At 38.2% G+C, this 12,332-nt stretch overlaps 1 protein-coding gene across 4 annotated transcripts in view; it reads right to left on the bottom strand.

Moving 5' to 3' along the window:
* Window positions 1-11,826, bottom strand: part of SHANK2 (SH3 and multiple ankyrin repeat domains 2) — a 319,997-nt gene extending 308,171 nt beyond the window's left edge. For 3 of the 4 annotated variants that reach the window (XM_075713335.1, XM_075713336.1, XM_075713337.1), the window contains exons 1-6: window positions 11,623-11,826; window positions 4,232-4,435; window positions 2,413-2,484; window positions 1,702-1,810; window positions 1,283-1,434; window positions 340-507 (exon numbers count right to left, since the gene is read on the bottom strand). In XM_075713335.1, coding sequence (XP_075569450.1) covers window positions 340-507; window positions 1,283-1,434; window positions 1,702-1,810; window positions 2,413-2,484; window positions 4,232-4,435; window positions 11,623-11,826 — 909 coding nt within the window. The remainder of the gene's footprint in view (window positions 1-339; window positions 508-1,282; window positions 1,435-1,701; window positions 1,811-2,412; window positions 2,485-4,231; window positions 4,436-11,622) is intronic. The other variant, XM_075713339.1, reaches the window with a different exon arrangement.
* Between the last annotated feature and the right edge of the window lie 506 nt (window positions 11,827-12,332).

Below are 12,332 nucleotides of genomic sequence, written 5' to 3'. Positions count from 1 at the left end.
AAAATTGGCATCTAACAAAAAGATTGAGTTACACTTTTTTTACTGAAGTACCACTAATAGGATGCTAAACTTCCAAGAGTCCATTACATAAATATGACTCATGCAATTTCTGCAGCAAAATACACAGTAACCATAGGATTTCAAAACTACAGAGCTCCACTGGAACAGTTTCCACTTCTAATTCACCGCAGCAGGATGCAAAGTAATAAGCAAATAGAAAAAGGAAGAAATTCCATACTTGTGCATGCATGGACTAAACATACCCAAACAGCGTTTAACCACAGAACATACATGGCACGTTTCCTCATGCAACTCCAAACAAAAAGTCATCTTTCCTACCTGATGAATTTCTTGCCATCCGTTTTCATCTTTGCAACTGACTGTAGCGTGTTCGTGAAGTAACAGCTCACAGCAATAAGGATCCCCTCCCACAACAGCAGTGTGGTACAGTGGTGTCAGGCCACAGCTGTCTTTGTAGTTAGGAGATGCTCCAAGCTCTAAAAGGGTCTAAAAGCAATCACAAACTGTGAAAAAATATATTTTGGAGGGACTTCTAACTATAAAGGGACTTTTCTACCTGAAAAAGTATTTACAAGGTCGGTATTTGCCATAACATACATTTTTTGCTCACTTCTTTATAAGCTGATATAATGGGCTGTGGCACAGAGCAAGTTAAGCAAGGAATGACCTCGGAAGAATTAGGATCTAAAGGAGTCTACAGGGATAGCAAGGAAAGGGTGAGTGGCAATGTCCAATTTCCATCCTCTCATTAAGTTTAGAAATCTCAGTTCTGAAAATGCCACGTTGCCTTTGCAGCACATTCACCTCTTCGGTTACAAGATGCTTTATCAAAAATGTCATGCCATTCCCATATCTGTCAAAAGGCAATAAGCAAAAGCCATAAACATAAGACTTAATCTAGAATATCAAGGTGATTTAAGAATACTTGTTAAAACAAAAAGAAAACAGAAGAGAGTGTGTTAAGGTATAAGAGATACGCAACAATAAGGCTATTCATATTTCTTCAGACAGATCTTTCCCAATCTATCAATGAATACAGTTAAATTTCATCACTTTTTCTTCCTACCAAAAAAAAAAAAATCAGAAAATCAAAGGCCCTTTATTGAAAGCAAATCCTAAGATTTGAAAGCCACAAGAAAGCACTAGAACAAGCATATATTAAAGGATCCATTAAGGACAATGCAGTAATTAACTGAAAACATTCTCCTTTATATATTTTTTTCTATAAAATAATGTATAATTTGCTACTGAAAGCATTTACCTTGAGGGTTACTTGGTTCTTGGCTCTGGCTGCTTTGTGCAGAGCTGTCATTCCATCTTTGGCTCTGAAATCCAAATGTGCTCCTCCATTTTTCAGAGCTTTTATCACTTCTACTGTATTGTCAAGCTGAACTGCCAAAGTTAGGGGTGTTTCTAAAGAAGAGAATAGCACATACTTGAAAAAAGATAAGCAAATTTATAAAATAAAGAACATTTGCTTTAAAAACAGTAAGTTAAAAATGCTGCTCAAAGAAAATAGTAAATTATCAATTTTCTCCTTTGGACAGCAAAACCATACAGACTCCGTTAGCCTAGAGTTATGAAGGCAACAGAAAGAATGTGTGAGATTCAGCCTGTTAATCAATTTAGGTTGAACAAACCCAAGGTACTACTTTATGCTGCTAGTTTTATTGTTCTGACCTCCACTTTCTAGGTCATGATAGTTTGGGTCCAGTCCTCGGTCCAACATCTTTGTGATTTTTTCCACTGAGAGATGGTGGACATGATCCATAAATTTTCTCAAATTAGCCTGAAACAAAGAGTGACAAATGAATCATCTTCTAATTTTAAAAAGAAAATTTTGACTAAAAGTGAAATATTCTGTCAATTGATGTCAATAGCCATTGACATCACTGAACAGTAGCTAATTCACATTCCTGGGGAACGTGACTTTATACTGAGAGCGTAAACCCTACGGTGTATAATGTTCAAAAGTCAAACACAGTAAGAAGATTCTGGTTTTCATAGTTTTAAGGAAAAAATGACTGAAAGATTCATTCAGTAAGAAATTAGGATGGTGGATGGTGATCATTATTATTATTATACTGACCTGCAAATGAGTCTAAACACATAGATTGGCATTTTGCAGCATGCTGAAAGCACGTTGTACTTAGGAAGTAAGGTTCATTTAAAATAACTTGTATGCACATGGAAGAGTCAACCATGGGAATTTTCCCATGAGAGAAATTCCCAGATCACAAGTCACACATTCCTCTTGGTGCTGGAAGCACATACTGTTTGTTGTTCAGCAATTGGCCCAGGTGGTAATGAACTCCTACTTATTTCCAGTTTCTCAGACACATTGCTTTGCTAAGTCGGCAATTGCTAACTTCTCCAGTAAATTGGGCATACCTTCGTATGAAGCTTGGCCAGCTGTTTTTCATCAAGATTGAACTGTTTGTACACTCTTTTCTTGTATCGAAACTGAGGGAAGAAAAAAAGAGTAAATTTAAAATGTCCTATTTTGCTTAAAAACTTGTAATATAATTTTCTGACCTTACCATAAAGTATCATACATGATGATGTAGATTTAGGCAAAATTCAAAAAAAGGCTTAGTATTTCATTTTGAATATTCACCAATAATCAGCACTCTGCTTAACATAGTGGCATCATAGTTGTACAGTTTGTGGAAGCAAAACTTGTATCTTGTATAAATATACTGAAATCAGTGGAGGTGTATGGGAAATGAGATCAATCCCTAGTATCTACATAAATAAGTAAGAATTACAGTGAAAAGAGCTTTTCCCTAAGGGTACCTGTGCACTTTCATTTATAGTCTCAGGCAGAAAGAAGAACTGGGAAGGCACGTTAAATAAAAAAAAATATGTATTTCAATATATCAGCTTAGCATTTCTGAAATTTAAAAAAAAAAAAAAAAAGAATTCCTGAAAAATCCCTTAATCAACACAGGCACGACTTACACCTGGGAATAGTTTTCCTGATGTTTAACAGGACTGGTCCTCTGAATGAGGTTCAGAGGATTGACTCTTTTTTTGGCTGAAACTCACTCACATCTTACCCTGAACAGCTTGCTACCCTATGGCCAGAGCAGCAAGATCTATGGCGTGGGGTTTACATAATTATAATTTACTATTATCTAATTGTACCACGCAGAATTCTAAGAATGCAGCAAGTCTGTTGGACAAGGAGACTGTATTGAATGAGGCTTTAATACTGGCTTTTCACAAGACCACTTTTAACCCCTGAATTGCAATCCTTCAGCTGCAGTGAGAAGAATTTTGCAAACTGTGAACATGCAAGAAACTGAACATGACAGAAAAAAAATAAAGTGATTACTTAACCTGCTTATGGCTATAATATGGACATCAGTGCTTGAATCTCTGAAATAAACTTGCTAGAGAAGCTGGGACTTGAAACCTTCTCTGGACCCTGGTTCTTTTTTCTTGGATTTGTGTTACAGTGGAGTAAGTCTATTAACTGCAGATTATTAGTGGTTGATGTACCACCATACAGGTAACACCAAAATTAGTTAAATACTAGTTTCATGCCCCAGTTTCCTGCTATACTGCGTTTCAGTGTGATCTGGCTCTGCTCCATGTTTGCCCAGTGCCACAATAATTCTGCCTAGTTTATCCCCCAGCTGCACAGCCTCTGCATGAGCAATGGTGATGGGGGAAATTCCAGTGTCTGTGTGTGACTGCTTCACACATACACACCCTCTCTTCCCTTACTGCTTTCCTGGGAGACAGCCAGAGTGCACAGAAGGAACTAGATGAAGGAAAAAAAAAAAAAAAAAAAAAGGCTTCACTGAGAAAGACAGACCCTCTCTTTGGGAGAAAGCAAAGGCTGGTTATTCAGCAACTGCTACGCGACTATTGCAAACCTAATAAGAGACCCAAAAGCTTAATCTAGAACCTTACATTTCTTTATTAAATCACAGAGTAAGATACATCTCCCAGGTCCTCAGCAGAGGAAAACTCCAAAATCAAATTTCCCAGAGGACTGATTCTTTGCAACCTTTCGGGGATAACACATGGAACAGCTCCACCAAGCACATGAATACCAGCACTTCTGTGAGCAAGGGTTCAAGGTCAGACTTGCTGATCCCTATTTCCTAAATGCAATTCAGATGCATAGAAACCTCAAATACCACTTACTGTATAATTTCTATCAGAATACAAACGTTTCAGATATTAGATCTAAAAATACCTCTAGTGAAGGAACTCCTTTATTCACTGGCTGTGGGTATTCCCTAAGAAGTCGTTCCTCATCCAGAAACTTCCCATCTCTACCATTGCTTGCAGGCTGGAACAGTCCATAATTCAGGACATCTTTCAAACTCTGATTCAAAGTGCACAAAATTCGTTGCTTTGCAACCCACACTGAAGCTTCTGGGTTAAATCTAATGCATTTCTGCAGAGAGAAATTATTAAAAAAATCTGATTAATGAAAAAACATTTGAACAGTATCTTACATTCTAAAATTTACAACTGTCATAAATATATACAAACATACACAATAAACCTACAAATTCCATGCCAAAACATACATCAACAGAATTATATTTCAGACGTGCGTTCCTCTATAATAACTAATGCACAAATACTGTGAAAACACAGGACATTTCAAGTCCTTCCACAAACATCAGAGACCATATCCTTCTTCAGAGAAAGAACACCTTCACGGCAAACCTGTTTGAAAAGCGAAAGGGATGTTACAAGATGTTTAACCACTCACTTGCTCCTAGGCTGTTCTGACAATCAGTCCAATCCGCAACAACTTCACAAAAAAATGGTATTCAGGCAAGAATTCTAAATCATCTTAAGCTACATTTATCTTGGGGTAAGTTTATGGAAGGAATTATATGACGTGAAGCTGCAGAGGACTGGAAAACCTTGAAAAGTCTTTCCAGTTCTCTACTTCTTACCAAGTTGGAATTTTGGAATTTAAAAAATTTAGGAATTTTGCAATTGTAGCTTACATTGCAGCCATTGACTACAAGCTACCAGCAGATGGCAATACCTAGAAACCAATTTGTTGCCTCTGATGTGCGTTATGAATGTACGGTGCTGCTGCCTCACCCCATACTGGGCCATGAGAAGGGCTTGTAGCAAGCTGCCACGGCAGAGCTACAGCACAGGAGTCCCTTCTTTGCCCACTCAAAGGACGACCCAGCCCCTCATGATGCAACACAGGATGCAGGGATTGCACGTGGGCCAAACAAAAGTTTTAACAGATATATCTTTTTTTATCAGTACATTTCCATGATTGTAGTCCTCAATGCCAGAATAAATATGGAAACACTTTGAAACTAGTAATTTCACAAACTAATTTATTCACAGCCCTAGCTTTTCTAGTGATTTACAAGAAACAAAAATGCACTTATTTTAATAAGTGTTGATCCCATTGGTAATTTATAATGAATTAAGATCAATGATGTAAAAAGCAAATCAATACCTGAGCAAACTGTTTCCTACCAAAATTTCTCAGACTCGGATAAGTGAAACTAGTGAGAAAAGTGATTATTTATGCTTCCCATGAAGCCAGGCAGGATAGAGAGGGAGGCTGTTACCACTCTCTTGCAGGCAGCTGCTGAGCAAGAGGATAAGAAGGACCACTCAAATGCTGCATCAGGTGTATTTTAGATCAGCCTGCCCCTGGAACACCTCCCCTGGGCTGCTCCTCTGCCCGTCTGGCAGCCCTCCCGGGACAGAGAACACCACAGTCATCATGTAGACAAGTCGTTACCTACTGCCACACTCTCTACCCTGAGAAAACGTCAGGTGAATCACAGCAGAATCTACACACAGATTGCATTAGTTATGAAATAAATAAGAATTCGTTAGATGCACATGGTGCAGTGACCACAAGGAAACAAGACAGTAGCAGAGCCAAAAAAGCTGGACAACTTTTTTAATCTTCAATGACTTACTATCAAAAAAAAAAAAAAAAGGGGGTAGTTTGGTGGCAAAGAACTACAGAAACACACATGAAACAAAGATATTTTGCATTGACAGATGTGGGATCTGTTCTTTCCAACCTTTTTGTTGCATCCCAAGACCAGATAAAATGTGATAGCTTGTCTTGAAGGTTAGCTACACACGCTATAAAAATTGCAACAGTTCTTTCAAATAAGAACAAAAAAAGAAGCCCTGAGTGTCTCAGAAACACTGCCAAAATCACACTAAGCCATTCAAAATCCAAGTCTAGCAGCAAGACAGCATGTCAAAATTGGTTGCTGAAATGTGAGACCTGTGGTTTTGATATTAAAGCTCTTTGGATCATGAGAGACATGGTCAGTTATAATCTTGCATTCCTGCACACAGGTGGGCATAAGTCACTAAGTGCAACAGAAGGACTGGAAGCAAGGGAAAAATATAGCTCACCTGCTCCAGCTAAAGGGAAGATATTAATTCAATGGGAATAATGTTCATGATACAGAATCTCTGAGGAATAACATTAATCCACTCAAAATCTACCAACCAACACATCTTTTTCATCAGACTCACAAAGTTGTCAATCACACAGAACTGCGCTACGACAGAGGAATCATGACAAACGGTTTGTACAGCTGCCTCCAAAATGTGATTGTCAGAATATCAAAATACAAGTTATTCCTTTCAATAGGAGATGTCGATATTAAAGATGTGACAACCGAAAAGTGGAAAATGCAAATGAGAGTGGGGTATCATGAAAAAAGTGGAGCAAGTCGCTCATTTTGATTTGTGCTCGATGTTCTACTTAATTCTTGGAGGCACTGCTTTCCTTCATCAAAATGCATTCGGAAAACATGCAATTCATGAGACAAAAGGTCAGAAAAACCTGTCTGGCCACAACATCATCAGCTGACAAGTCAGATCACCTGTCCAGATCAAGGGCATAAGAACAGATGTCAGCAGCACCCACAATGTTTCCATTGTCAAACTGAAGATAAAAAGAAGGAAGATCAACTATAAACATACAGCAGCAATGAACAATCAGTCACAAAACGGGGTACAGAAGAATACTTGTGAAAAGTTGCAAAGGAAAACTTGGAATAGATCTGAGGCAGCGGATGGCAGTACAGACTAGAAACAAGTAAAAATGGAGGCATCTTAAGCAAAAATGTGACTCAAGCTGCAGTTGTGACAACTGGGTTCCTACCTTCGTAAGATAAAAATTGCACAAACTAAACAAGTGTTTTATCTAAGACAGAAAAGCACTAAAGGAAAAGATTCTTCATCCTAAAGGCCAATGAATACTGGAAAAAGTAAAGGAAAGATACAAAAGCATAAAAAGCAACGCAAAAGCAGAAAAAAAAAAAGCTGGGGGGGAGTCAGTAAATGCTTGTTACTGAAGTGGAGCAGCAAAACAGATGGGCAGAAAGCATTTCAAAGAAGTCTTCAGCAGACCCAATCCCACCTCAGCATCAGAATTTAGTAAGACACATGAATCTGAGCATTTTGATTTTAAACATAACCCAGAGGGAGCGAGCGGAACAACCACCGTGTGTTGATAATAAAATGATGAAAACATTCCTTAAAACAATTGGTTGACAGATCTGTTCTCGAAGTCTGGGAAAAAGAACAATTCTAAGCACAAAACATTGGACATCACTGTCAAAATATCACGCGAAGGAGATTTGCTTGACAACAGCTACTGGAGAGCAACTGGACTCCTTCCAGTGATAGGCAGAATCACTTGGGATATGTTCCTACACGGGCTGATAAAGGTGTTGGATAGGAGAAGACTTACCCTGGATTCAGACCAAAAAGGTCCAGGGAGAGGTCAGATACACCAGGCATCATAGAGGGAAGCGCAGACACGTTAGTTGACCCAGTTTTCCATGTCCAAAAGACACCCAACGCCATGCACAGACACAGTTGCCCTTAGACACAAGGTAGGCAGTCGCCTTGGGCAGCAAGCTGCTGCGGGCTGTTGACTGCCAGCTTTGCTTACCAAGGAGCAAAGATGCGGATCTGTCACCAACCAGTGCCGCTGACAGCGTGACACTGAACTTTGCTGCCCTGGGGATGAAGCATCCTCACGTTAAGGGCAAACGCAATTGAATATTGCCTAAGCTGCCGAGAAACCCTGCACCACTATTGCAAAGAGAGGAGGAACCAGTCAGTCACTGTAATTTCCGTCTCAATAGCAAGGAGTAGGGGTCATCGTCAAGCCAGAGCCCTCTGGGCTGGATACACCACAAATAAGCTTCTGGTCAAAAGAGATTACACCTGTGTCCTGCCTCCATAAAGGATCTATTAAAGCTGAGCCTCCTGGCTTATTAAATCAGGAAATTAAATGCCAGATGATATAGCTTTTTTACCCACTCTCCTAACCACATATGTTTGTGAATATGGAGTGCTTTTTACTGAGCTCAGTAAAATTTTACTGAGCTCAGGAAATCTTTCAGTCGCTCATTTAAATATCCTCCACCCTCCTGTGCTAAGGATGACACCTACTTGAATACAGATGATGCACAAAAGCAGTAAGAACTTACTTTTTCTACAAAGTATTGTTTCAATACATTGGATAATCATCTGAACTGAAAAGGAGACAAAAAAGAATTGATATAAGAAGTGAAAAGTAAGTCTTCATAAGAACTTTGTATGAGCTTGTCAAGGTTTACATTATCTTTAAAGTTTCAAATGAGAATAAAAGGGCAACAAGACAGATTTCCTACAACGGGTGATAATGTATGAAGATTTCTATAGCAGCACATCCTACTTATGCTGCTTGGTGCTTATCTCATACATGCAATGAAATAAAGGCAATTTACACCACAGTCACTGCAGATGAGCAAACTTTTATTCCTAGTGAGTTTAGCTGGGCATTTAAAGCTTCCCAGTGGGTTGAGTTTTATCTAAAAACCTAAACTTGCCTTCTTTTAAACAAATATATTCTTGATCATACTTTCTAAAAAACAATAAAGAATAAAGACATAAAACTAAATTATGTCATCTCATGCTCCTTTGATTAAACAGACTAATTTTAAACAACTCTTATGTTAAATTAGTTATAATTATACAGCAATGGGTTGTACGTTGGATTTGGCTTGTAGCTATAACACAGCTTGTGAACTATGATCTTCTCCAAACTTTGCTATACTGTATTTAAGCTATCAGTCTTCCTGTTTGCAAACCTGAATCCAGATTTCACTTTTCTGTACAAGAGCTTGTGGGCTGATAAATTAAATCAGAAAGAGATCATCTGCTATAGAACTGTTTAAAACAATTGAGTTACTTTTCATTAAGAGTTTATTGAAAAGGAAAAAAATGCAAAGTGTAAAGCAATAAAAACGAACAAGTGAAACACAAAACCAAAACCACTTTTTGGTTTATTTCATTTCCTGCACAAAATGAATTTAAAAAAAATAATTGTTTCAATAGTGTCAATAAATAACTTGTTATTGGTCTAAAAAATAGAATAATGAAATAAGAGGGCTTCGGGAGGCTAACATCTCTCTGTTTTTAACAGCAGAGCAAACCTAGCAAGTAAAGCTAATCTTTCCATTTTACTGGATCTATTCATTGAGCACTGAACACAGTCAAAGATATAGCAAGCTGGTAGGATCATCAATAAAATCCTAACCATGTCCAGTCAGAGCTTGTCTTGACAGAGGACTTCACTACAGGCAAAATCCTTTTAAATTTAAGATGTACAACAGTGGATTTCAGTATTTCAATCAATACTGAAATGAAAGACCCAAGGTGATGACTGCTTCAGCCAAGATTTAACAAAAAATCCCGTGTGGCTCTCGGCAGCCTCAGTTCTGCTCTGCCCTCTGAAGCCTTCCTGTCCAGCTCGGGTCCCACACCACTTACTCTTCATAAAGGTTAATCTCACACCATATAAACTAATGGAGTGGTACCATAATTTCAGCAGCAATCCTCATCTAGAAGAATTTTTTAAGTACAAGAATTTAAGAAATAATGCTCCCAACTCCAACACAGATCTCTGAGTTTCTGCAGCACTGCACAGACTGGGCGTTAAAAAAAGAGCTCTACAACCACACCTAAGGCCACACTGTCAAAACAGCTCTTCCCTGTCAGCCTGTAGACAGGCCATCTCTATCATTCTAAAAATGGACTTAATTAAAAAGAAAGGAATAATTTCATCTGAGATAGATCTTCAATGGCAGCACCGTATGATGTAGATCTTAAATGTCAGCACAGAGTGATGTATGTAGCACACATCCATAAAAAGAATGTACTTTTATAATCATCTTTGAAATGAAAAAAGTCTGATGCCTACCACCAATTGAAAAACCCAACAGCGGCATTCAAGGAGGCCCAGGGTAGTTTAGATAAGTGATCAGAAACTTGGACAGGTTGTGGTTCTAGGTAGAATCAGTAACTCACTCCCAAGACCTTCTCCAGGATGAGACTGTTATTCCTATCATAGCACTTGTGGAGGACAATGATTCTTTTACTTACAAAGTTACAACAGCAAACTTTTCCAACTTTATGCTCCTAACATTCCAGACATTGAATTTTACACATTCAACCATAAAAGAAACAAAACTTAGTAGTTTCTTGTGAGAAAGAGTGAGGAATTTGGCCTGTATAGATTCCTAACATGTAAGGAACAGCCAAGATTTTTTTTTTAAATAAAAAAAAACCCCAACACTTATTGTCATTTACTGAATTAATCAGACATTTTTAACAAATGAAAAGTCTCTTCAATTCTTTCTGTAAGATGTAAGAGATTAAATCTTTTGTTGAAAACTCTCTATTTTCATCCAATGGACTTAGGGATGTGAGATTTAGCCATATGTCCACAAGTTAGCTTGCAAATGAGTCCTCTAGGAAAACCAGAAAAGGTTTGTTTTATCCTCTCTGATATGTTTCCAGTATAAGTGGTGAGGAGGTGGGAGAGAATAAAATAGTGATTTCATATCATTGTAAAAACTGTGGAACAGTACAATGCCATGCTTTGTTCTTCCTCCAAACCAGGTGTGTTGATTTCTCTGGGTGGAAGTCTGAGAAACAACAGTGTAGTAAAGGCATAGCAGCAAAGAAGGAAAGCTTTATTTGTGCTTCTCTTTCCTCATCTTTATGCTCTAAAAGCCACCAGCTATCTAACAAGGATATCTTTTCGTGGGAGGATGACAGAGAAAGGCAACTAATATAGCAAAGAGAGAGAGAATTTGATGACCTCCTGCTAGACCCAGTCTAGTGTCAATCACAAACTACCTCATGTAAAGAGAAACCAGAGAAGACAAGGGGGTTATATATGTATGAGGCTTTCATAAAGACAATGTGATTTGGGGGTTCTTCCCCCATCTTCTGACGAGATTTTAGATGCCTAATTCTCTTTCTTCTACCCAAATGCCTCCGAATGCAGATCAGACAGGTATTTTGCTTTATGATCACAGCTTTCATCAAGTGAACATACTAAATACACTCTCTTGGATGGGGCAGTGCCTTTAGTTTAGGCAATCAGTCAGACATACCACTGGGTAAAAAATCTCGACATTAAAACAAACTACAACATAAATTTCACCTGTAATATGTCAAAAAAATTTAAGAAAATAGAACAGATCTGCTGCAGATTGAAGCTAGCAAAGCTAATAATTTCATTTTACTTTTTTTTTTTTTAATTGTAATGTGCCTTACCGTTTGCTGCAGATCAGGTATTATAATTCGAATCACTAATGTGTTGCTCTGACTGTCTTCCATTCTGCTGCTTGGCTTTTCTGCAGTTGCTCTAATTGTGTCATAAATAGTTTCTTCTTTGGAGCTGTCTGATTCAGATTCAACAGAATAGTCGGAAAAGCTTTGTGCCATTTCATCTTCACTTGATGTCGGGCTACGAGGCATGTTCAAGTTTTTTATCCTGCCAATACAAAAGAGAAAGAGAAAAAGATAAGTTACAGTTAAAGTCTTAAAAATGAATCAGCTACAAGTTTTGTTTTCTTGGAAGTAACATGCATTTAACAACAAAGTTGTATGTTTTAGCCTCCTTTTATTTCCTCCTGTAATTTATGTGGGTAGGCAGAGGGTAAGGGAAAGAAATCTGGCTACCAATTTACTACAGAAGAGGACGAAGGACAGGAGAAGGAAAAAGAGTAATAAAAGGGAAGATGACCTTTCTTCCCAGGCACACCCAGCCTCCCAAAGGACCCAGAAAAACCCAGCATAATTACCAGGTTCTCTGCTAAACAGCACTGTTGTAAACTGTACTTAGAACTAGATCTGGCTTTAAAGCCTACTTCTCCCAGTGTAAAAAGACATTTCAGGAAATCAATATAGGTGCTAAACTAACATCATCCTGTACATCGAGAAACTGTGCAGGTAAGGCTTCAATAGAAGACAGTACTGTCAAA

The sequence above is a fragment of the Pelecanus crispus genome, chromosome 6 (assembly GCF_030463565.1).
Source record: "Pelecanus crispus isolate bPelCri1 chromosome 6, bPelCri1.pri, whole genome shotgun sequence".
Taxonomy (NCBI): Eukaryota; Metazoa; Chordata; class Aves; order Pelecaniformes; family Pelecanidae; genus Pelecanus; species Pelecanus crispus.
The sequence above is the reverse complement of the archived record's forward strand: the minus strand, read 5'-3'. Positions and strand labels throughout refer to the sequence as shown.